The sequence below is a fragment of the Chiroxiphia lanceolata genome, chromosome 21 (genome assembly GCF_009829145.1).
Source record: "Chiroxiphia lanceolata isolate bChiLan1 chromosome 21, bChiLan1.pri, whole genome shotgun sequence".
NCBI lineage: Eukaryota > Metazoa > Chordata > Aves > Passeriformes > Pipridae > Chiroxiphia > Chiroxiphia lanceolata.
This window is the reverse complement of record NC_045657.1, coordinates 10,049,348-10,074,259: the sequence shown is the minus strand read 5'-3', so window position 1 is coordinate 10,074,259 and position 24,912 is coordinate 10,049,348. Positions and strand designations below refer to the sequence as shown.

Genomic DNA, 24,912 nt, shown 5'->3' with positions numbered 1-24,912 from the left:
GGTCTCTTGTCGATGGAGGGATGTGATTTACACTGACTTCTCCCTCAGATGGATGGACAAGTCCCTTTTAAAAGAAAACATTGCCTTTTTGTGGCAGGATGTCTGGTGTCTGTGATATAAAACCCCATGGAAATTTCAGGCCAGTTCTTAGCTCCGATCCCAAACTGATGTTCCTGCGACGTTGCCATGACTGCGACAGTGACTCATCCCATTATGGTTTGCAGCTTTCTTGTTGTACAAAGTCACCAGGGAAATAATTTTCCCTATCTATACATCCCAAGGCTGTAAGGTTTGCTCCAGCAAACAAGACAAATAATATTTCCTGGTAATAGGAGCAGCCAACTGGAAAATGAGACCAATAGGTTCTATTCTTAGTTCCATCATTAACCTTGGACATATTTTGTAACTTAGCTGGAGCTCTCCTTAGCTGCCTATAAAGCAGAAAAAGTTATAAATACAGGAGATGGTTTTAGTAAGAAATTAAAATTCTGACGCCGAAGTGCTTCAGAAGTGTAAAATGTTCATAGCACCTCCTGAGACTGCTGAGGGAAGGTCCTGCTGGGCTGGGGCAGGTTTGGGTGAATGCATGTGAACTGGGTGTAGTGAAGGTGTTTGGGGTAGGTCATGTCCCTCAGGAAGGACAATCAGTCTCATTTCTATTAAGGATTCCCTCATTTCCTCCCTGCTCCCCACAGCTGGGGCAGTTCTCCGTAGCTCCACCAGCACCATTCAGTGAATCCCAGAACCACAGATCTTGGAGGTGTTGGAGTGGTAATGAGTCGTGTGGTTGGGTGATTGTCAGCTTCTGTTATATTTTGGACAAATGGAAGCGTTTTAGATCCTGTCTGAGATCCCAGGATGAGGAAGGAGGAGGCTGAGAGCTTGTCTGCCATCAGGAGCCACTGTCATTCCAACATCCCTCAGTGGCAGAGGGTTGAGCTGGGTCGGTGCTCTTGGTGCAGCTGGTGTGGACACTGTGTGTCTGCTCTTGGGGCAAGTAAGAGGGCCTTTAAAGAAGTTTAAATTGGGTCACTGAAGAGATTGTTGATGTGGCATCTCCAGGAGCTTGCAGTTATGGGGCAGAACAGGCACACATTGCCCAGAGTAGTTGTGGATGCCCCATCCTTGAAGACGTTCAAGGCCAGGTTGGATGGGGCTCTGAGCAACCTGATCCAGGTGAAGATGTCTCTGCTCACTGCACAGGAGTTGGACTAGATGGGCTTTAAAGGTCCCTTCACCCCCAACCATTCTATGAAATCCCTAAAATAACCTTGTTTAGCTCTTACTCTGTGCTCACCCTGTGTTGGAAGGCTCCTGTTTGTTCTTTTTCCTTAGTGAACAGACACTTAAAATAATATATTTTAAGTGCTTCATACCCAGAGTTTCATAGGTCAGGGCAGTTTATTGCCGTAGATTTTGTTTTTTAAAGCAGGTCATATAAATGGTTCTGATGGACAGGCTGACCATCTTGATGCTTACATGGCCCTCTCTGTGAAAGATGCCCCCTGAAGTGCCTGTTCCTGTGGGAACAGAGTGTGTGTCAGTGCCAGGATGCCACGTTCCACATGCTGCTGCTTGTTTCTCTTAAGAATTTGGGGAAATTTTGTTCTGGTAGTTTTTGGAGGGTTTTTTTATGTCCTCCTGAGTTATTTGAACCTTGAATTATTTGTCTGGGGGAAAGTATCTAATGATTGCCCTATTCTTAATATATTTAAATAACTCTCTTCCTTATTTGGTAGAACATCTGTGTAGAGCTTCCAGAATAAATGCTGCATTTCCAAGTCTGTCAGTTCTTGCTATTGCAATGATTAGTCTTCTGCTACCCCACTTGTCAGGAATTATTGATTGTTCATGCTGGAGAGAGGCTTGACAGTTTGGAGATACACTTGGCTATTGGAATATTAGTTTATATTGATGTAAGTCTTTTGGCAAAACAGCTGGGAAAACATCTGTCCCTTCAAAGGTACAAGGCAAACATAGTTTGAGGAGGAAAACAATTTCTTAGGCAGCTTGTTCTGATTCTGCAGATGTTTAGGGAGTGCATTTATCGCTTTTTTTTCAAGATGTTTTAAATTGGTTACTGTAAACCATTCACTGGAGGTCAGATGGAACCTGGGGGGATCTGTTGGAGCACAGGTTTGAATCTTTTGGAGCCTTTAGCACCTACAAAAGGTGTAGGGGCACAACAGCCTCTGAGGAGTGACTGAGAGGTGCAGGTACCCTGCAGAGAGAAATGAGGAGAACCTGAGATGCAATTGGACATGTTTCCCCAAATAATCAGATTTTCCTCTTTTGTTTCTAAAGCAAGTTAAACATTGCCTTTTGTGGGGTTGTTTTGTTTTCTTGTTTTTCCAAATTAAAGTAAAATAGGGTAAAAGAAATCAAGACAAATGATCAGTCACTGGCTGTTACAGCCAGGAAAGAAGTTATGGCTCTAAACCCTTGCCTCTGTGAGGTTCAACTTGAGAGAGCATCTTAAAGTTTGGAAGTCTGGGTGTGTGGATGCTCTATTTCAGTACATTCTGCCTGAATGTTTGTTTATTTTTATTTTCTCTCTCTCCCATCGCCAGGTTGTGACTCGCCTTATTCACTTGCTGGGAGAGAAGATCCTTGGCAGTTTGCAGCAGGGAGGTAAGACTCATTCCTGGACTACTTGGGCTTCCTTGGAGCCAGACTTACATTCCTAAATCTGGAAACAGCACATACTTGGAAAGAGAATTTGTCATTAAATTTTGGCTTGGAGAAGAGAAGGCTCCAGGGAGAACTTAGAGCCCCTTCCAGTGCCTAAGCTGGAGAGGGACTGGGGACAAGGGATGGAGGGACAGGGCAAGGGGCAATGGCTTCCCACTGGCAGAGGGCAGGGTTAGATGGGATATTGGGAAGGAATTGTTCCCTGTGAGGGTGGGGAGGCCCTGGCACAGGTTGCCCAGAGAAGCTGTGGCTGCCCCATCCCTGGAAGTGTCCAAGGCCAGGTTGGACAGGGCTTGGAGCAACCTGGGCTGGTGGAAGGTGTCCCTGCCCATGGCAGGGGGTGGCACTGGATGAGATTTAAGGTCCCTTCCAACCCAAACCATCCTGTGATCTGTAATAGCTTTTGGCACAAGTGGATGGTGATTTTATGATGTGTACACATTGTTTTTGGCAGAGCATGGTTAACTAAGTGTGGGAATGGAGTGATTTGCAGTTGAGATAGAAAAGTGCTGCTGCCTGTGTGCAGTGAAATTTCCTTGGAATTTCTTGCAAGAGCTGTGCAAAGGGAACATGGGAAATAGCAGCTGTAGTGGGCTGGAATCAGAGAGCTGTGCTCAGTGGCATCTGCACAGAGACTGACTTAATATGTCTGTATTTGCATTATTTTAATGAATTGTCTGGAAGGAAAGGGTCTGCTATGGGTTGGTTCTGAAGCTTTGTGTTTGTGGCAGCACCAACTCAAAGTCTATTTACTGATTGAAGGGAGTAGGAGGAAATTTTCCCAATTTGCTTCAGCAGCTTTTAAAAGAAGAGACACATGTTGACTACTGAGGGCGTTGTGGGGTTCTTTGCTGTTGAGGATTGTTTGGGTTTTCTTTGGTTGTGGGGGTTTAATTACTTTTATCATTTTATTGCTTTTATATTTTTTGCAATATTCCAAGGAGACTGAAAATGGGGTCACCAACCCCAAATGGGGTCCTATTTCAGAGCAGTTTTGAGGAGGGAATCTCAAATTCTGCTCTTTCTTCACATGCTCAGCTTTCTGGGCACAACCAGCTGTGTACAAATGCCTGGTGACCATTGTGCTTAAACCTCAGTGGCCTTGGGCAGAGTCTGCACTGTTTGGGAAACAGGGCAGAATAGGGAAAATAGAGAAAACTGAAGGGAAATTAGTGACAGTTACAGGAGTTCAGAGAATCACCACTGAAGATCTGAGGAGGGAAGGGCTGCTGGAGATGAAGGGGTTGAGCTGTGATGTGTAACTTGTTTGAACCTACAGATATCTTCTTGAAGATCACCAAAAAGAGTTGGAAAAACTATTTCATGTTCTGTGCAGAGCTGTTTGAGAAGACTTGAAATGAATAACTCAATTGCTGAATATACTTGAAAAGAAGTTTATCTGATATTTTTTTGTGTCCTGCAGTGCACTGTCACCCTGGCAGAGAGCCTTTGAATGGCTTTTCACAGGGTATATCAAGTATTTCCATGTGCCCAGCTCAAGAATTCATCTTAATGGTACATCATAGGCCTTTGCTGGGTGAAATGAGATAAGCAGGACGTGAAATCCCAACTTAGATGTCAGAATTTATTGTGTACTTGGAGCTGAGTTGACAGGCATTAGCAGCAGAGTGAGAGTGTCTGAGAAGGCTCAGTTAAGGAGGAAGAAAAGAGTATGAGAATAAAACAAGTTTGAAGAACATCCCCATCATTTTTCTGATCTGAGCTATCTGGGAAGATCTTGATCTTTGTAACACTCATTGCACACTTTTGCCAAAAACTGCTTTACTCTGCCCAGATCTCTGTCCTTACTCATCCTACCAAATTGTACTGGAGATACTTCCCAGTTACTCTGCAGCTACTTGAGAGCTTCCATAATTCAGTTTAATGCTCCCAAGCCCATATCTGTAAAGCTCTGCAAAAGAAATAAAACCAGGTGGAGATAAACATCCTCTATAAGAACTTTGTTGGAAACAAATATTTATTTCCTTGCTGAAGAATGCCATAAAAATAAATGCTAATTTTTTGAGTATTTTAATAGTTACAACAGATTTTGGAGGTTCTTTTAGTTAAGCTGATTCTTCTTGTGGGCTAAATCAGGGCCTATTCCAAAGTTGTGGCTGTTCAAAAAGATTCAATAGTGGTTTTTATCCTTGTCTTCCCAGGTCAGGTAAATGCACATTGCATTTAACTTATTCCTGGCATCCAAATATTGTTAACATTGTCTAACTCCTCCTCACAAATGTTATGTCACCAGCCAAAAATGATGGAAATTGATTTTTATCCTCCTAAAATGCAATATGTGGGAACTCTCCTGTGGAGGATGTTTCATTTCTCTGGGGTCGAGCAATTGGGTGGCACTTTCCTTCCTGCCTGAAGGTGACATTTCGTTGTTCACAGCCAGGCTGTGGCTTTCTGGGCTGACTGATGGCAAGTGCTTTCCTTCCTGACAGGTCACCCTCTTGGATTACACAGCTCCAGCAGCAAGTGGGATGCTGGGAATCCTGCCAGCAACCTGTCCACGGTGGCGATCATGCCGGTGTCCGAGGAGGTGCCGCTGACAGCCTTCACCCTGGAGCTCAAACATGCCCTCAGTGCTGTGGGTGAGTGTTTCCATCCTGCTCCTTCACAGGAAAGAAATCCTGCTTGTCTTTTTAGGAAGGTGTGGCCTGTCAGGAGTCACAGGTGGGTTCCTGCTGCTTTAGAGGGGTAGTGATACATGAAACGATCAGAGGGTTTGAGAGGTTTTGGAGAGACTCCATTGCAGCCTTACAGGGCTTTAAGGGGGATAATAACAAGGAGGGAGGAGGACTTTTTATACAGGCAGATAGTGACAGGACAAGGGGGAATGGCTTCCCACTGCCAGAGGGCAAGGCTAGATGGGAATTGGGAAGAAATTCCTCCCTGTGAGGGTGGGGAGGCCCTGGCACAGGTTGCCCAGAGAAGCTGTGGCTGCCCCGTCCCTGGAAGTGTCCAAGGCCAGGTTGGATGGGGCTCTGAGCATCCTGACTAGTAAGTGGCATCTCTGCCTGTGGCACATGTGTTGGACTAGATGATCTTTAAGGTCCCTTCCAACCCAAAGCATTCTGTGTTCGGGATCAGCCCATTTCATGACTTCTTGCTTCTCTGTTCCCATCCCTGAAGTGCACTTACTTTTAGTGGAAAACTTTGTGGTCTTAATGACTCAGAAATACTCTCCAGCCTGTCTGGCCCAGCTCCTTGGCTGCCCTGAGCACTCCCAAGCTGCAGGGACTTCAGGAGACACATCCCACACCAGGGCACTGTTCCCACAGCACCTGTCTGAGAGTCTCCTTCTCTCCAGCTCAGTGTGAGAGTCTTTCAGGCCCCTTCAGCTGTAAAGGTTCCTCCAGCAAAGGGTTTCTTACCCAGTTTTCTCCTGTGGAGGTAGCAGAGTGAGTGGTAAGCATAAGCCTTGATGGAAGAGGCTTGTGGAAGAGATCCAGATTGGCACTGGAAGTCCAAAGTTTAGTCTGAAATCATTCTCGTTTGCTGTCAGCTTGTTTGTCTCTCATGCTCACAAACCCATGTATTCAGCTCACAGTTGAGTCATTAATTCCTTTATCCATCGATGAAGCTGCTTGTGCGAGTTCCAGTTGCTCACAAAACCACGTATTTAATTCAGAATTCAGTTTGCACTTTATTAATAACAGTTTGACATTCCCTGAACATCCTCTTCTCATCCTCATACACTGTCACAGATCTCTTGAGTGAATCTCCTGTAGTCCTTTGATGAATTGTTAGTTTGCTCTCTTGTGGCATATGATTTTTAAAAGTACAAGTTAGGTGATGTTTGAGGTGCAACCACATACATTTGTTGGTTGTTTCCATTTTGGCCTCAGTGGTGTCTGGAGCTGGCACTCCTTATTCTATTTAGAAACCTTCTGGGTGAGCAGGCACAGGAGGAAGCTGGTGGTGTTTGAACTCTTTAACCTTCTGAAATCTGAGTGCAATTTATGGCAGACAGTTCCTCTTATTTTGAGATGCCAGAAAAATGTTGTATCCATAAGAGAGCCCAGGTCTCTTGGAGCTGTTGTTGCTAATGGGGACTCCTTAGGGATCACTGCCAGCTTGTTTTGATGTGTGACAGCACGAGGAGCCTGAAAATAAAACAAACAGAAACCGAAGTAGGTATTCAGAGTGAAAACACCCGTTGGAGCTGACAGCAGCAGGACTGTGCCAGAGGGGTTTGGTGGGGTCGCTGGGCCTTTCCTCCTTCACCCTCCTTCCCTTTCCCTCTCCTGGGCTGACGTCTGTGCCTGGCAGCTCTGGTGGTGCTGGACACCCTTGGCATCTGCAGCTCCTGCCAGGGCAGAGCAGAGGGAGCAGTGGGAAGAGGAAAGTGTTGTGGGTAAACAGAACCAGCCTGTGTTCCCAGCCCACTGCAGCCCCAGCCCCGAGCTCTGTGTCCTGCGGGTCAGAGAGGGGAAACTGTGCAGTGTGCTGGGGGGCTGTGCAGCCTGCTTTGCTTAGCTTTTATTTATAGGCTTACACTATTTTTTTTCTCTTTTTTTTTCTTTTTTTTTCCTCTTTTTTTCCTTTTTTTTCTCTTTTTTCTTTTTTTCTCTTTTTTCTCTTTTTTCTCTTTTTTCTTTTTTTCTCTTTTTTCTCTTTTTTCTCTTTTTTTCCTCTTTTTTGTCTTTTTTCTCTTTTTTCTCGTTTTTCTCTTTTTTCTCGTTTTTCTCGTTTTTTCCTCTTTTTCCTCCCTTTTTTACCTTTTTCCTCTTTTTCCTCTTTTTCCTCTTTTTCCTCTTTTTCCTCTTTTTCCTCTTTTTCCTCTTTTTCCTTTTCTCTCTTTTCTCTCTTTTCTCTCTTTTCTCTCTTTTCTCTCTTTTCTCTCTTTTCTCTCTTTTCTCTCTTTTCTCTCTTTTCTCTCTTTTCTCTCTTTTTTCTTTTTTCTTTTCTTTTTTTCTTTTTCTTCTCTTTTTTCTTTTCTCTTTTTCTCTTTTTTCTTCTCTTTTTTCTTTTTTTTCTCTTTTTTCTTTTTCTTTTTTCTCTTTTTTCCTCTTTTTTCTTTTTTCTCTTTTTCCTCTTTTTTCTCTTCTTGCTCTCTTTTCTCTCTTTTCTCCCCCCTTTCCTCCCCTTCTCATCTTCTTTTCCCTTTTTCCCTCTTTCCTTGTTTGCCCCTTGTTTTCTCTCTTTTTTCTCCCTTGTTTTCTGTCCTCTTTTTTTTAAGCTTTTGTATTTTCTCCTTTGCACTCTGGGTGTAAATTGTTTGGGTGTTCCTTGTCAGTGCCTGATGAAGGACTGTGTGCAGATGGTGCTTTGCTGTGAGGGTTTAGAGTGTTTTCTCCTAATTTCTTGCACCAAAAAATGAACAGAATAATGAAGTGAGATTTTGATTTGTTTTCAGGTTCTCTTGGTATTCACCTGTACATTTGACATGGGGGGGAACTGTTGCCCAGAGAAACTGTGGCTGCCCCATCCCTGGAAGTGTCCCAGGCCAGGTTGGACGAGGCTTGGAGCAACCTGGGCTGGTGGAAGGTGTCCCTGCCCATGGCAGAGGGTTGGTCTGGATGATCTTTAAGGTCCCTTCCAACCCAAAGCAGTCTGGGATTCCCTGATTCCATGTGCTGCTGCCACCTGAGCACTTACCTGAGCTTCCAACTTCAGCTGGGCTAATTAGCACTTAGGGTTGGGTGTGAACTGTGATTAGACCTGCCCTGCATTTATGGAAATGAGAGGTGTTACTTAATGTGCTTGAGAGGCTTAATTGAAAATCTTGTCTTAAGGAAGTCTCAGTGTACACGTTCCTGGATTTGAAGATAAGGGGTTTCACTGTGTAGATTTGCTGCTCTTTGCATTTTATTTTTGTGTTTATTTTTTGGTTTTAACCAACTTCTTTTTTTTTAATTGTAAATTCTAATCAGCTGTTTCTATTTAACACTTGACTTAACATTTGATCCATATTTACATTTGAAGCTCTGGGCTTCAAATATGTTCCAGAGCAGTGGAGGGCAGCCTTAGCATGTGGGGGGAAAGCAGCTGGGTTTAGCTTCCTTTTGCAACTTAATATGTTATTTTAGAAAATTCCTTCCTCTTACCATTAATATTAACTTAGCTGAATATTGCAGTGGTGCCTTGAATTCTCCTGCTGCAAGCTGGAGACAAGAGGAAAGAAGGAATTAGGAGGATGGAGGCAGGAACACTGAGATCATTGCAGGAATCATCCTGAGTTTTCAGCTGCTGCAGCTCTGGGAAGGATCCTGCCCTTGGGATATAGGCTGACCCTCATCCCTGGGAGCGTGGTGGGAATGCAGGCTGGGTTGTGACACAACAACATAACAGTTAGGGGATGGTTTTCCTTTTCCTTTTCCTGGAACTGGCATGAAAAGGCTGTTGGCAGTGCTTAGAGTTAGAGCTGGTTGCTGGTTAATCTATTTAACAGGATTTTGGGGTGGGTTTTTCTTGGTAATTTTTAGCCACTTCTGTCTTATTAAAGGAATATAAAAATACTGACAAATAGAAGATCTCAGTCTGTTAGTGAATATATACTGTCTGCAAGAACTGGAGAAGTATTCAGAGTCTTCTCCAGTTCTTGTAAAAAACCACTTTTGCCTGTAACGAGACAGGACTAAGTGGTTTTGCTGCTAAATTCTGTTGTGTGGGTTTAATTATATTTTTTTTTCAAATTTCTTTTTTTTAAATGGTTCAGTTTATACTGGGAACAGCTCAGGTGAGCAGCCTACTCTCCACCATGGGCTTTCTGTGCCCCAGGACACCCTGGCCTGGCCAGCTGTGCTTGTGCTCTGCAGACAGGGGGCATCAAGGTGTGGGAACACCCACGGCTCTCTCCAGCCCATTTGTGCTGGTTTCTCTGACATTTGGTGTTCCTGTGATTTATGGTAATTCAGATGTTGTTTCCAGACAGTGTGACCGTGTTCCAGTTAAATGCCAAGGAATGTTCATGCTCCCATGGAGCTTAGGATCATGGAATGACCTGGGTTGGAAGGGAACTTCAAGCTTGTCTTGTTCCACCCCCTGCCATGGGCAGGGACACCTTCCACTAGCCCAGGTTACTCCAAGCCCTGTCCAACCTGGCCTTGGACACTTCCAGGGATGGAGCAGCCACAGCTTCTCTGGGCAACCTGTGCCAGGGCCTCCCCACCCTCACAGGGAAAACAATTTCTTCCCAATATCCCATCTAACCCTGCTCTGGCAATGTGAAGCCATTCCCCCTTGTCCTCTCCCTCCAGGCCACTGTAAATAATCTCTCTCCATTTTTCTTGGTGGCTCCTTCAGGCACTAAAAGGCCACAATCAGGTCACCCCAGAGCCTTCTCTTCTCCAGGCTGAACAATCCCAGCTCTCCCACCCTTTCCCCCCAGCAGAGCTGCTCCATCCCTCTGATCACGTTGGTGCCTCCTCTGGGCTCCTCCAGCAGCTCCACGTCCTTCCCACGCTGGGCCCCCGGGGCTGGGGGCTCTGAGTGGGTGTCAAAAGCTGGTGCTGAAGGAGTTGGTACCTGGCAGCAGTAACTGGACGTGGCCCTGCCTTCCCTTTGGGACAGGGACCAACCTGGACCATGCCCTGAGCACTGTGGGCAGCACAGGAGGGTCCTGCAGGGCACAGTGCCCAGGGCTGCACCTCTGTGTGCTGCAGGCTCACTACCTGGGAATCGGGGGCTCTGGGGCTCCAGGGGAAGAGGCTGCACAATGTACAACTCCCAGAAAGCAGGAACAGAATTTTCCAGCTCTGATCTGGAGCACCAGGAAGGTGTGCAGCTTTTACTGCTGTGCTGGTGAATTCTGCCCAGTGTTCATGATGTCTATTTTTATTAGGAATATTTCTTCCTCTGAATGCTGGTGGAGCTGAGAGCATCTTTTGATAAGAAGTTCTTCTGCAGTATTCAGATTTTTCAGAAGTATTTGCCTAACTATTTTTTTTTGTTCCTTTACTGAGACCAGCTAAAAGACACCACATGGCTGTGTGAATTCTGGCTCTATGTGGGAGCCCTCTGATCTCATAGAATTTCAAACTGAAGTACAGAGGGATTCAAATCCAACATATGTGTCTCTCTCATTCCTTTCTGCCCTTTAAATTTAAGCTTTCTTTTCAGTTCTAAAAATGTATAATGTATTGGAGAGCTCACTGAAATATCTTTATTAATAATTTATTTGAGTTTTTAATTTTAGTTCTGCCTGAATTTCCTTTCTTTACACACAGATTAGATTTAAATGTGAAATGTTCACTGTGGTTCCTGGACCCTGGCACAATTTGGTATTTTTTAATGGGTTAGATCTTCTGCCATCCAACTCATTTATCAGTTCAGTCTCTTTGACACATAATTTTGTAGACTTTTATTAGGCCAAAAGTAAATTTTCTTTTGATGGAGTCCAGCCAAATAAGTTTACTCTGCTAAAATGTTTCCATGATGCATTTTGTACTGACTGTATCTTTTGGTGTGAGTAAGTTTTCCAGGTAAGGTGGATTTCTGAGCCTCAAAATCATCCCTTGCCCTCTGGGCATCTGATTTTTCTAGGCAACTTTTGGATTGTGTTTTATTGGACTAAGAACTAGGACACCTGTGTTCCAACTCCTGCATATCTTAGGAAATTACCAAAAAAAAAGTGAGTCCCTTGCTCATTCTTGGAAAAAAAGGAAGGGTTTTATGTCTCTCATGTGGTGCTTTTGTCCCCTCACTGGGGCAGGAGTTTGGGAGCTTTGCTGAAGAGCTGCCACAGCCCTTCCCTTCAGTGCCCTTTGTTCTTGGAAGAGAAAATGAACCAGACCTCTGATATTTCCCAGCTTTTCTTTCTCCTCTCTTCTCTTTCTTGGAATTGTAGTTCTGTACTGAAAAACAGATGGCTCTGGAGCACGGATTGAGGTGCTCCAGGAGGTTTCCCCGTGAATCATGATCCCCCTGAGCTACTGCCATGGAATTCTCTCACCTGAAGCACATAAAAGCTGGGATTCAGAAGCCCAGTGAGTTCTTCAGTGAAAGAAAAATCCCCCCTGGCTGTTGAAAGTCACCACCCCGGGCTTGAGAATTCCCTGAGCTGCAGATGGCTGGGGGCTCAGAGGACGGCGTTACGTTGTCCTTGCTCTAATACTCCTCCTCCCCAGCAATCTGCTCTGGCTGCTGTCAGAGACACACTGCAGGGCTCAGATTAATATTTCATGTTACCTCATATCACCTCTCCTGTGCTCTTACCTTTGAGCTGTTCACCCTGTGTCTGGTCCTGCTGAAGGAGCACATTCCCGGAGGGATGCAGGGGGGTGTCCATGGTGCCAACTGTGAGTTGCCCACGGGGTTGATGCTGGGTGTGGAGGAAGCATCTCTGGGTGATGTAGCACAGGTGTGTAACTGGGATGATGCACTCCAAGGATGCACTAACACATGGACTTGGTCACTCCTGCCTGCAGGGGTGGCTGTTTGAGGGGCGTGGACTTGAATCATCATGGAATCATGGAATGGTTGGATTGGAAGGGACCTTAAAGCTCATCCAGTTCCACCCCCTGCCATGGGCAGGGACACCTTCCACAAGCCCAGGTTGCTCCAAGCCCTGTCCAGCCTGGCCTTGGACACTTCCAGGGATGAGAATGTTGGGTTTTTTATTACTTTGTTGCTCTCAGCAGTTGAGTTTCAAGGACACTGTTGGTTGTTCTGTTTTCTGAGCTCGCATATGTTGGTGTTCTTGAGCACACTAATGGAGGGTTATTTAATGATCAATTAATTGGGAGCCTGTGAGAAATTGGGAGTGTGGAGCAGATGGTTGGTGTTTCTGAGACAAAACAGAGTTGGTTCTGTTGGAATCATCACTGTGTTCTGTGCTGGGCATAAGTAAAGGTCTGGGAATCTTTGTCCTGTGCCACCAGTGTGTGAGGTGGGATGGGGTGGGGTGGGGTGGGATGGATGCTGGGCAGGCTTCTCCTGAGCTGGCACAGCCAGGATCTGTCTGGTCACCCCTGTTTGTGTCCTGTGCTGTGAACTGCTGCTTTGCCAAGTCAAAAGGGAGGGGAGTGAATGTGATTTCTAAGCCATAGAAGCTCCAAGGCTCCTGTGGTGCTTGATGGGCACGGGTTGTCTCCAGTCAAGGTGCTGTGGCTGAAGTTGCCATCACCTTTGATTGGGAGAAAGATTCACCTCAGCCCTACAAACTCTGCCTCTCCCCTTGTATGAGAGGTGTTCTGGCTGCAGGTCACTGGGTTTAATGGTGTCCCCTGGGTTTAATGGTGTCCCCTTAGGGCCTGGGCCCTGGTGCATCACCAGTGTGGGACACTCCTCACTCCACTGCTGATGCTCCTGGATCTCAGTGCCCAGGGGCAGGCAGGGAACAGGCCAAGGCAGAGGTGGAGCATGGCTGGGCTGTTCCCTCCTTGGTGTTAGTCTCTCCTACTTGACATTTTTATTGTATTCCTCAGCTCATTTGACATTCCTGGCTGTTTATCTTTGCCTGCTAAACTTCCACCACTCTCACAAAGCTTTGTAAGTCACATATCCTGGAAGAATATTTTGTCTGCATATAATTTCTATTTTGCTGAGGATCTGACACATTAGCAAACACTGATGATAACTCTTGAATGCTTTCAGAACTGGCCTGCCCTCTCTCCTTTGCTGGCTTTGTCACGTGCAATGCCATCAGTATTTCTTCTCTCTTATCCCATTATGCCATTGAAAGCTCTGCTAGACCTGCTCTTTGTCAGATGAATGGTAAATCAGCTCAGAGAATCTCCCAATGTCAAAAATAAGGTGATAAACCCCCTCACCAGGCACTGGGGCTGTTCCCTGCAGTTGGACAGTTTGGGGAGCAGCAGAGGGAGGAGGGAAGGGCAAGTTAAACCAGGTCTGCTCTGGAAATGCTGCTGAGCTCATTCCCTCCTTGCTTTCTTAGGAACCAGGTTCCAGAACCTTTATTGGAGAGTGAGGAAGTTAAATTCTACCCTTTAAATCATCCTCTTTTTTGTGCTTTCTCACCAGCTGTTACTTTTTATCTTTTGGTCTCCGCTTATGGGATATTTTTGTCCGTTTTTGTTTGCTCTTTCTTCATCATAAGTGTAACAAAGAGCAAACGTTATTTGGGTGTTTGAAAATGCAAGATGAAAAATCATACTTGTGAGCTTTTTCTAGTCTAACACCGAAGTCTGTTAAAGCAGAGTGAATAATCAAGCACTGGGGGTTGAGTTGGCCCTGAAGGTCAGGTTGGCTGGCTCCAATCTGTGCTTGTGGGTTTTGCTTTTTGAACATGTTGGTGTGAAATTGTGACCTTTTCCCATGTTGTTCGTTCACGGTTCCGTGGTTTTTACCGAACACATCATAACCTTGCCTTGAGAGCCCTCACATAATGAAGTGTTTTGTTATTTGGTACATGAATTTCAGTTCTTTTCTTAATGAAACAATGAAGGATTGCACAATGAAAACACGAATACAAAGCAGCTGCTCTGTCATGTCTTGTAAATGTGACTTTCTCTCTCAATAAGAGACAGGTAATGTTTTCTTTAGGTGTGCAGTTATTCCCTCAAGTTTTCTTTTCTTTGCTTTCTTTTGTATTTAGCTGCAGTCACTCTGCAGCCTCCACCACATATGGCACAAATTGCTGCTGCTGAAATAGAGTTGCTCATAAGAAAATTAAACTGAAGTGGATGCAAGAAGCTTTCTGTACAACAAAGTTCAACTAAAATCTAAAGCTGTTGCCAGATATGTGTGTGGCTGTTTCTCTAGTGGAGTTCAACTGTGTCCTACAGATCTGAGAGTATTTTGGGTGAGATTCCTGTTGGTGTGTTGAGTAAGAAGTAGTACTGCTACAGAGAGGTTTAGGGTTCACCTGGGAGGTTGGTTCCATGCAGGATGAACAAACTCTGTATTTCAGGCTGTCAGACAGCTTCTCTTCCATGCAACCAGGTTCCTGGGCTTTCTGTGGTTGTAAAGGTCCATGGTATTCTGAATGCTCTGTTTGTGAACATGCAGCTGCAGTAGGAACTGTCACCAGAGCCAGGACAGGGCTTGGAGCAACCTGGTCCAGTGGAAGGTGTCCCTGCCCATGGCAGGGGGTGGAATGAGATGAGTTTTAAGGTCCCTTCCAACCCAAACCAGTTTGGGATTCTTTGATCCTACATGACACTGAGGAACGGGATAACAGAGTTTGCAAGTTGTGACTGATGCAGTAGCAGAGCTCTGGGAATATGGAGAATGGGAAGATGTGTTTGTAGATAAGTGTGAAAATTTTTGTGAGACTTTGTGCCAGCTCTTTCTTGTACAACAGCCCTGATCAATGCACTAAGCTATCACCATCTTCAAAGCAACTTCATGGAACCATAGACTGGTTTGGGTTGAAAGAGACCTTAAAGGTCATCTCATTCTTCCTCCTGCAGGGACACCTTCCACTAGCCCAGGTTGCTCCAAGCCCCGTCCAACCTGGCCTTGGACACTTCCAGGGATGGGGCAGCCACAGCTTCTCTGGGCAGTGTTCTCCACACTTTGTCAGGAGCTCAATGACAAATGTTCACAGATGAAATTCCTTGTTCCTGCAGGTCCTGCCCTGCTGCTCACCAGTGACAACATCAAACAGAGACTGGGTTCTGCTGCCCTCGACAGGTACCTGCCCTCCTTGTTACTGGGGGAAAGTGAAGAAAGACTCTGTACTGCTCTCATAAATACATAGACAGTTTGGGAATAAAACCCTGTGTTCTGGCACACATAGGGCTTTCTCATCCAAGTATTGGAGACAATGGCTGGAGCTGTGTCAGGGCAGGGTCAGGTTGGATCTCAGGAAAAGGTTCTTCCCCCAGAGGGTGGTTGGGCACTGACCAGGCTCCCCAGGGCAGTGGGCACAGCACCAAGGCTGCCAGAGCTCCAGGAGAGTTTGGACAATGCTCTGAGGGACAGGATGGGATTGTTGGGGTGCCTGTGCAGGGCCAGGAGCTGGGCTGGATGATCCCTGTGGGTCCCTTCCAGTTCAGGATATTCTATGAACAGTGTTTGAAAAGTATTTGTTTCAAACGTGTGGGGTTTTTTCCATAGTCAGTTTATCACTTGTGAGATTGGAAAAGCTGAATTGCTCCAAGTGGTCAGTGTGCTCATTCTTAGGGATGCCATGGAAGCTTTAGTGAAGTGAGGCATCACTGCATCCTCCTTTCTTGGTGTATGTGTGTAATAGTATAAATACTGGAGAAACAGAGCAAGCATGAGCCTGGAGATGGGAGCAGATAAGATTCTTAGACTGGCTGAGCAAGAGGGCAGGTCTCTGCCCTTCAGATTTTCACAAAATCCCAGAATATGCTGAGTTGGAAGGGACCCACCGGGATCATTGAATCCAGTCCTCAGCCCTGCACAGGCCCATCCCCAAGGGTCACACCCTGTGCCCCAGAGGATCATCCAAACCCTCCTGGAGCTCTGGCAGCCTTGGTGCTGTGCCCACTGCCCTGGGGAGCCTGGTCAGTGCCCAACCAGCCTCTGGGGAAAGAACCTTTGCCTGAGATCCAACCTGACCCTGCCCTGACACAGCTCCAGCCGTTCCCTCGGCTGCCTGAAGGTATCATCCAAACATTCCTTGAGCTCTGCCGGGGTTGGTGACATGTCAGATTCCTGTCTTTTCTCTTGGGAGTTGTGACATAAACCCATTTTGTTTTCCCACTCTGTCCCAGCATCCATGAGTACAGGCTGACCAGCTGGCTGGGCCAGCAGGAGGACATCCACCGCATCGTGCTGTACCAGGCCGACAGCTCCCTGACCCCCTGGACCCAGCGCTGCATCCGCCAGGCCGACTGCATCCTCATCGTGGGGCTGGGGGACCAGGAGCCCACCGTGGGAGAGGTTGGGAACACCCCTCTTTGCACCTCTGGCAGCCCAGCTCAAAGGGTGTCGTTCCACACTCAGGAGTTTTCCCGGGTTTAATGCCCAGTGAAGCGTAAATAATGAAACATTCCTGGGAAATGCCTGCTAGAAATGGGAAAAGAATTGCATGAGAACCCCCTGAAAGGTCAAGTTTTATGGAGGAGTGTTTCCAGCAAAGTTCTTTTCCTCTAAAGAGTCATTTTGGGCAATGGTAAATCAAAAGTAAATTGCTTTGAACCTTTGAGTTTCTGCCCAGAATTTCTTCACAGAGTCTCCACACAGAGAGAGAGAAATTCTTTTCTGCCTGGATGAAATTCATGGTGTGTGCCTAGGAAAAAGTAGATCTAAATTGCAGTGTATGAATAATTTAATCTATTTTATTACAGCTTGTAAGCTGTAATTTTTTTTCCTTTACTATCTATTTTTATTATTTTTATGTTTTATTACCAAAGTTTGACCAGGCACATAAATTCTGCAAGAAATTTAAAAATAAGATCCCGAGTGGGTTTTTTTTTTTAGGACTGTGAAGTGCTGAGTCTGACTCCAAAGAGCCTGGACAGGTCCCACGTGCAGCCCTTGTGTCCCTCTGTGCTGGTTCTTTGTGCCTGGGTGTGGGAGGCAGGGAGCACAGGCACAGCAGCTGCCAGCAGTTGCCTAAACCAACAAAAAACCAAGTCAAAATCAGAAATACAAGGAGGAAAAAGTGAACTGATGGGAAGGGAAAGAAGAAAACATGCTGAACATTTGTAGGCTTCAGTATGGCTTGGGAAGCATCTCATGTTGCATGGAGAGGGTGTGTCTGCATGTGCATTTCATGGCCTGCTTTGGGTCAAAAGCATTTAGGTTTGAATCTTTGTCTGTGTGCCAGAAGTCTAAAATCAGGCAAATCAGTTGTCTAAATCCATCATGTCTGGGGGTTCTTGTTGTGCAGAGTTGTCTGTGGGTTCAGGTGGGAATCAGGACAAGGGGGAGGTGTGTCTCATACCTGTTACACTGATACTGGAGCAGGCAGTACCTGACCCCCCATTCCTCTGGTGTCCATAACCTGCTGTAGCTGGAGAGGATGCTGGAGAACACAGCAGTGAGAGCCCAGAAGCAGCTCATCCTGCTCCATAAGGAGGATGGGCCCCTCCCTTCCCGAACTGTGGAATGGCTCAACATGCGCAGCTGGTGTTCTGCTCATCTCCACCTCCACTGTCCACGCAGAGTCTTCTCCAAAAGGAGTCTGCCCAAGCTGGTAAGAGATTCCTGATTTGGTGGCTGGCCCCTTACTGTAATCCCATGGATTACACTTTACCTGTAATCCATGTATCCAAAGGGATCTGGGATAATGATACTCCATGGTGTTCTGATGTGCAATGGGCTCTTACACAGAGTTCTCTTTAGATCTGTTTGACCTCAATTTAATAGAGGAAACAGGGATAAGGGGCCCATGTTTTCTTTAAGGTTGCATACTTGGCTTTTTGATATCCTGAAGACAGTAAATACTATCTCAGAGTCACTTTGAAAGGTGTGTATGTGCCATAGATTCCTTTTTGTTGGGAGGATCCCTGTGCTTGCCAAACCCATGCCAAAAATAAGGCAGAGGTAGCCTGGGGTGCTTCTCAGGAGCTTCAAATCTTTATCAAGAAAGAAACAGCTCCAAAGGAAATACTGTACTAGCATGAAATTCTCCCAGCAGCTATGGAAGACTGAGAGAGGCACTTGATCTCTAGAACTGTTTGGGTAGTTCATTGACCCTCTGTTCCTTTGAAGAACAGACACCCACTTGGAACAGAATCACATGCAGGTTCAGGCTGGAAGGGACCACAGTGGGTCATCCAGTGCCACCTGCCTGCTCCACCAGGGTCCCCTGGAGCAGTCACCCAGGATTGTGTCCAGATGGTTCTGGAATATCCGCAGTGAGGACACTCCACACCCTCTCTGGTCACTGCCCAGCAAAGAAGTTCTTCCTCATGTTCAGGTGGAACTTCCTGGGCATCAGTTCCTGCCTGTTCCTCTTGTGCCATTGCTGGGCCTCCCAAGCAGAGCCTGGTCCATGCTCTGCCCCCTCCCTGCAGGCACTGATGGACATGGATGAAGTTCCCTCTGTCTTCTCTTCCCGAGGCTGAAGAGCCCCAGCTCCCCCAGCTTTCCCTCACAAGAGAGGTGCTCCAGTCCCCTCATCTTTGTAGCATCTTTTAGCAGGATGTTGTTGGCTGCCTCTCCTGTGCCTCTCCTCTGCAGATAGAGATGTATGAACGGGTGTTCCAGAAGCCACCGGACCGTCACTCCGACTTCTCCCGCCTGGCCCGTGTCCTGACCGGGAACGCCATAGCGCTGGTGCTGGGGGGTGGAGGGGCCAGGTAGGTGACTTACTGGGGCTGGATGGGGCTTGGAGCAACTTGGTCTAGTGGAAGATGTCCCTGCCCATGGTAGGGGGGTGGAACTGGGTGGTCTCTAAGGTCCCTTCCAGCCCAGCCCAGTCGGTGCTGGTGCATTGCTACCGGATCTGAGCACTCCAGGGCCACTGGGCTGGGACAGATCCCGCAGGATAACAGGCATCCTGGAACATCCTGTTCTGCAAACAACATTTGGGGGTGAAACTTAATGTGCTGGGGGGTTTTGTGCTCAATTTCTGCAGAAGGAACATGAGTATTTGTGACCTCCTGAGACCTGTCATAAGTTGGGTTTAATACCAGGAGGTGACCAGGGCACTGAACATGATGCTTCTTTCTGTTGGCCTACACTGTGGATTTTTTCCTCTATGGATTCTTATATTAGAAAATGGCTCACAACATTTCAAAGGCCCCCAAAGCTCTTCAAAGTTGGAGCAGTAAGAGGAATTATTTCCTCTAATGGAGAATGTTCTCGTCTGTACAATCCTCCAAGCCCCCAGGTACCCACACTTTGACAGCCTTACCTTGCAGAAAGAGTGTATTTTTGCAGACACAAGGACAAGGTGTGTGCTGAACACTCTATTAGAATTCCACCTGAATCCCCAGTGAGCTTTAGAAATAAATTATTACTGGCATTTTTCTTTGGAATCTCTTTTTACTTTGAGAGTTTAATGTCGAGACAGAATTGAGCCGCCCTTTGTCTCAAGCGAGCGCCACCTTCGTTGTCTCCATCACTGTGTTTTTGAAGCCCTGCTTTAAAACAGTGCTTTGAAATACAGCTCTCAAAAATAAAATCCATAACTTGCACACAGTCTGTCTGTTTAAGTCCACAGAAATATCACGTTTCTGTCTGTGGGCCAGCGCGTGCTCTGGGGGAACGTTCACTGCAGCGGAGCTTGGAGCTCCTTTGTGGCAGCTTGTCCTGATTAGTCACTTGGTGCTGAGACAGCCACTGTTTGGCTGGTTCCTTGAGTGCCTGCACAGGTGCCTTCATCCTGCTCCCTTTCAGTGCCTCACCTGAGCTGATTTCAGGATTTCATTTCCGAGACAGGCTCTGCCCTGTGGAGATACAAAGCAGAGCAGAGGAGGGGAGCCTCTGTTTAATCTGAGCTTCTCAGGAGGCTTCTCATCAACTGATACAAAGACTTGTGGCTTGTTCTTTGTTACCAGCTGGTATCTCTACCTCTACCCAAGCCTGTGTCAAGCTAAATACGTGCACTCCTCTACTGCTGGCAGCACACTGTGCTCATTCCCTTCCTTCCTTCCTTCTGTAAACACCGCTGTAATTTTTGCCAAACTATTTATTTCTTTTGTTCTACTACTTAATTTACAAGCTCCCACCTGTGGGTATGCAGGATCCCAGGTAAGGAAGAGCTGGACCATTGAGCCTGTGTTGGTCCTGTGTTGTCCTTCTCTGCAGAGCTGCTGCTGTGTTGGCTTTGGGGGCTCTGGTTGCAAATCACCCCTTCAGCAACGTGACGTGCCATTAATCTGCTCATTTCTGCATCTGTGCAATATGAGGGACTTGGAGAGGATTAAATGGCAGAGTGGATAAATAAGATATTTCGTCTTTCTCTGAAGCTCTGTGGCCTTAAAGTGCTTGTTCAGGGGGTTCAGGCTGACACATGGGTGGTGTGAGCACTGTGTTTTCCATGCAAAGGCACAGAATGCTGTTTTTGTCATTGAATCATCATCTAAATTGTGGTTAGATAAAAGACCTGGTTTTCTTAAAAGATTGTTTTCAAAGTGAGAATAATGGGGAAAGGACAAAATTACTCTGAACTCTGTAAAATTTGCCTTTGGAAGGGCAAAGTGAGTTCTTATTTTCCACATTTCTATTAACAAGAGAATTTCAAGAGATTAGGCACCAGGTACTTAAAATCATCCTGTGCTTAAAGCCTGTTCTAACTAAAACCATCTTCATGGGTCGCTGCACAGACTGTTCATAGTCAGTGTGGCCTTTGGATAATAATTACATGAAGTAACCTCCCACCTTGTTCTCAGAGCATGAATCATGCTGGTCACACAACCAGAGAGAGGAAATCCCGACAGGGGCTGGCTGGTGGGTATTTATTCAAGGGATTGTGTTCTGAGACTCCAGTAATCTCAATTATTTAGTTGTTATTTTGGGAATGTTTGTCTGGCTTCCCAGTGACAGTTGGATTGGGAGGTTTTACCAACAGCAGCTTCCCAGTAATTATCATTGTGGTTTGTCATGACAAAAGGCTCGGAGGAACTAAAGGTTTTCTTTCTCTTGTGAGCATAAAAATAAAACAACTTGAAGTGATACAGTTCAAAAATTACAGTGTTTTGCTTTTGTGAAGCACTAACTTAATTCCAGTTAGAAACATTGTGGAGCTTGAGGGAAGGAAAGGGGATTTGTGTTTAGGAAAATAATACCTTTGAAAAGTAGTTGCAAGAATAATGACACATCAAACCCTGCAACAAAGGCATAAACCCTCCCATAAATAATTGTCCTGACCTTTAGCCCTCCCACATACAGCCCACTTTGCTTTGCTGTGGTTGTCTGAGCAAAGCTGTTTGAAAACTAAAATTTATAGGAAGTAAATAATTAGTACAGAAGTATCTGGGAATCCCTCGGGCTCTGGGGAATAAAAATATTGGGTTGTGCTGTTTCAGAACCACAGAACCACAGAATGTCCTGAGCTAGGAGGGACCCACAAGGATCATGGCCCTGCACAGGACACCCCAGCAATCCCACCCTGTGCCTGACTTCAGCAAAACTGGGATCACAAGCTTTGTTGTTGATGATAATACCACTATTCCAGGAATGAATGTGGTGCCTATTCCATGTAGGCATAATGGGAAAATCCAAAGCATTGGAGCTGCCCCAGGTTGGGTATTTGCAGGGAGCTGTGTTTGCAGTAAAGCACATGATACAAGTCCATGGTGTGCATGAGATGTGCTTATTGAGAAGGAAAGGGCTGTTGGGATAAGGAATTACTTCTCTTTTTTTGGGTGTACTGTCTCCACTAACAGTCAGCTGTTCATGCTGGGAAGAAATTCAAGTGCTGCCAGAGCCCTTTACCAGCCCATACCTGCCATGCCTTGCCTTCCCTTCCTTCAGGCAGAGCATTTAAACCTTCGCTGAGGAGCTGCTGTTGACGGATATTTGTAAATAATTTCATCAGGGCATCTTTTCATTTCTCCTTTTTCCCCTTTAGCTTTCTCCTCAAGCTCACTATCTCACCTCAGCACTCGATTTGTCACAAGCAGTTGGGTTTTTTCCACACAGCTTTCTTGCTGACGCTACGGATGTGGCTCAGACCTTTTCATTTTGGGCAGTTGGCCTGTTTCAGCAACTTGTTCTTTCTGCACTTTGTTCTTTTGTTTCCAGCTCTGGCCCTCTGAAAAGGGAGGATAGAAGCAACAGTGTAGGAGAAGATGTGGAGATCTCTGTTATGGAGATCTCTGTGTCTGATGGATGCTCTTGTTGCCTTGTCTGTCTGTCTGTCTGTGCTCCTGCAGCCTGTGCCATGTGCAAGGTGCTCACACTCCAGGCTTTTAGAGAAGGTCCAGCTACCACCTCATTTACAGGCTGCTGCTGGGCCTGACTTGGGTCTCTGTGCTCCTTAAAGCCTGGCTTTATCTTCCCTTTCGATGGCTTTACCCAGTGATGGAAAGGCTGGAAGAGATCTGCAGATCTCGGTTGTTCTGCTCTCAGGAGACCACATTTGCTCTCTGCACTCTGTGTTTGCTCCAAGACCCCTGATTGCACAAGGAATAAACCATGGGGGCTTTACTATTGCTGTATCTGTGATGTTTGGCTGCAGCTCCAGCTCCTTCAGGCAACTTGGAGTAAAAACCTGCTTATCAGTCTTGTCTTCTCTACCACCAGACCCTGATCTGTTCTTCCAGAAGGCACAAAGAGAGAATTTGGTTGTCCTGTGTCTGCACAGGGACAAAGCCTTGCAGCTTCTGAGCAATCCCTGGTGTAGTCAGGTTGGGAGGAACAGCCCTCTGTGCCTGGAAGGGACCAAGGGATGCCAGATCAGACTGTCCTGTGTGGTGGGTGTAGCAAGGACCAGGTAGAACATGCCCACAGCCACCTCAGGCCATGGTGGATACACATGTGCATCTCCCAGTGAGGTACCAGGAACGTTTTTGAAGGCTGGGTCAAGCGTGGCAGCACACTGGGAGGTTTCCCAGCTGTGCCCTTTGTGTCCCTGAGCAATCCTGGTGGAAAGGAATTGGTGAAAAGCTCCCAACATAACGTGAGGAAAAATTTTAAACAGGCATTTTGAGAACTCTAGAAGCTCATATTCCTTTTGTGAGTGTTGATGCTTTGAGCATGCAGGTGTGGCTGGGGGGTGAGGAGCTTCTGCACGTGAACAAACCCTGTGGTGCTTCCCTGCTCCATCTTGCTAAAAAAGGAATTGAGTTTGGGGATTGGTGACCTGCTCTATCCATGTAAAACACTTTAAAGCAAGTAAGTGCCATGCTGTGAGATATTATATCACTTCTCTAGAGTCTTTGCAGGTTGTCTGGGGAGCTCCTGGCTGCCTTTAGCAGGCACAGGGACGTGTTGCTGCTGTTCATGGCTGGTGACGCAGCGTTTTAATTACACCCCCAGCAATTAAGTGGTATCAGAGCTGGCACGATGCAGAAGCTGAATTTGCAGTATGTTCATGTGAGGAGTCAGAAAAGATCAATAAAGATGCTGGTAAGTTTTGGGGGTCGATTTGTTCTTCTGTTTGGTTTGTTATTTTAGCTTGGAGAGGAGCCTTAAAACACACAAAGCCCTTGTGGTCCCATCCTGGCTGGGGGCAGCTCTTTCTTAATTGTGTTTTTTTCTCATGATAATTGAACAGATGAGGTTTGGTGATCACCTTGTCACGTTGTTGCTCAGTGCTTCCTAATTAATTGGATTTTGCCATCTTAACTCTGAGAAACTTTCACTTCTGCAGTGCACAGGGCAGGTCTTCAGTGTTTGGTGGGAAGGTCACTGCAGGCAACAGAAATTCCTCTTTCACCTCATATGAAATTCTCATCAGCTTTTTTCCTGAGAGAAGCCATGAAGTCACTGTGTTCTTTCCCTTGCTTGAATTTGTTAAGGAAAAATTGACAAGCTGCCAAAATTAATGAACATTTAAATACTCGGCAGCATAACATGGTAATGGAGCAGTGGGATTTACTGGGGCAATGAGCTGCAAGGAAGGGATGGTAGAAATAACACCTCTGCTTTTGGGGGCTGTTTTTAGTTCTACAAAGAACTAGGTCAAATGGCAGCATGGGAAGGTCTGGTTTCCAGAGGAGCTCTGGGAGCTCAGATCCCTTCTGGGCTGTCATCTTTTGCTCTGTGATCCACGGAAGCAGAGAGAAGCACAGGGAAAGAAAATGTCTAAGCTTAGTGGGTCTTCTAGGGCCTGATAAAAGTGCCAACTCCTGGGTCAGGACTAAGGTTTGGCCTCCACAAGGTGCAGGGAGCTGGCTGGTGGTGCAGTGGTGGGGTTGACATCTCATAGCCCAGCTTTCAGCGTGTGATGCAACACCTGAGGAATAAAAAGTTGAAATTTGAGGTGGAAACTCTGCTCCAATGACAAAGTGCTGTCCTTGGGGTGGACAGTTTGCTCCCATGGTTCAAACAACTCACTTTCCAGGCTGTAGCAGGCGAGAGCAGGGTCCTGGTTATGAAACCCTAGCATTCAGTCTTGGGCAATAACAGAATCTCCTGGGGAGACTGAGTGAAGTTTTATGGTGCAGGTGCTTCAGATTCAGTTCCAGCAGTTAAGGAAGATTAATTTTTATTCCTTAACTGTGACAGGTAACTAATGACAGGAGGCTTTTTACCCTGTCAGTGGGAGAAGTGTGTGCGTGGACATTGTCTTAACACTGCCACTGCAGAGCTGCAGAACTTGCAGTGGAGATGGTGGGTTCCATAAGATAAATTACTGAACCTCAGATACAGGGTAGGACCTGGAAATGTGAGGGGAGTTGCTTTTTTAAACCTTTAAACATGACCACAAGCACCCACACAATGTGCTGGTAGGAGAGGGTGAGGAGAGAGGGCAGGAACCTGCTGCCTAAATTCAGA

The 24,912-nt window shown here is 46.2% G+C and overlaps 1 protein-coding gene across 2 annotated transcripts in view; it reads left to right on the top strand.

Moving 5' to 3' along the window:
* The window catches only part of PNPLA7 (patatin like phospholipase domain containing 7), a 132,452-nt gene that overhangs the window by 62,624 nt on the left and 44,916 nt on the right, over positions 1-24,912 (top strand). For both annotated transcript variants that reach the window (XM_032708327.1, XM_032708326.1), the window contains exons 21-26: positions 2,571-2,631; positions 5,142-5,291; positions 15,177-15,240; positions 16,290-16,458; positions 17,534-17,716; positions 18,706-18,824. In XM_032708327.1, the coding sequence (XP_032564218.1) occupies positions 2,571-2,631; positions 5,142-5,291; positions 15,177-15,240; positions 16,290-16,458; positions 17,534-17,716; positions 18,706-18,824 (746 nt within the window). The remainder of the gene's footprint in view (positions 1-2,570; positions 2,632-5,141; positions 5,292-15,176; positions 15,241-16,289; positions 16,459-17,533; positions 17,717-18,705; positions 18,825-24,912) is intronic.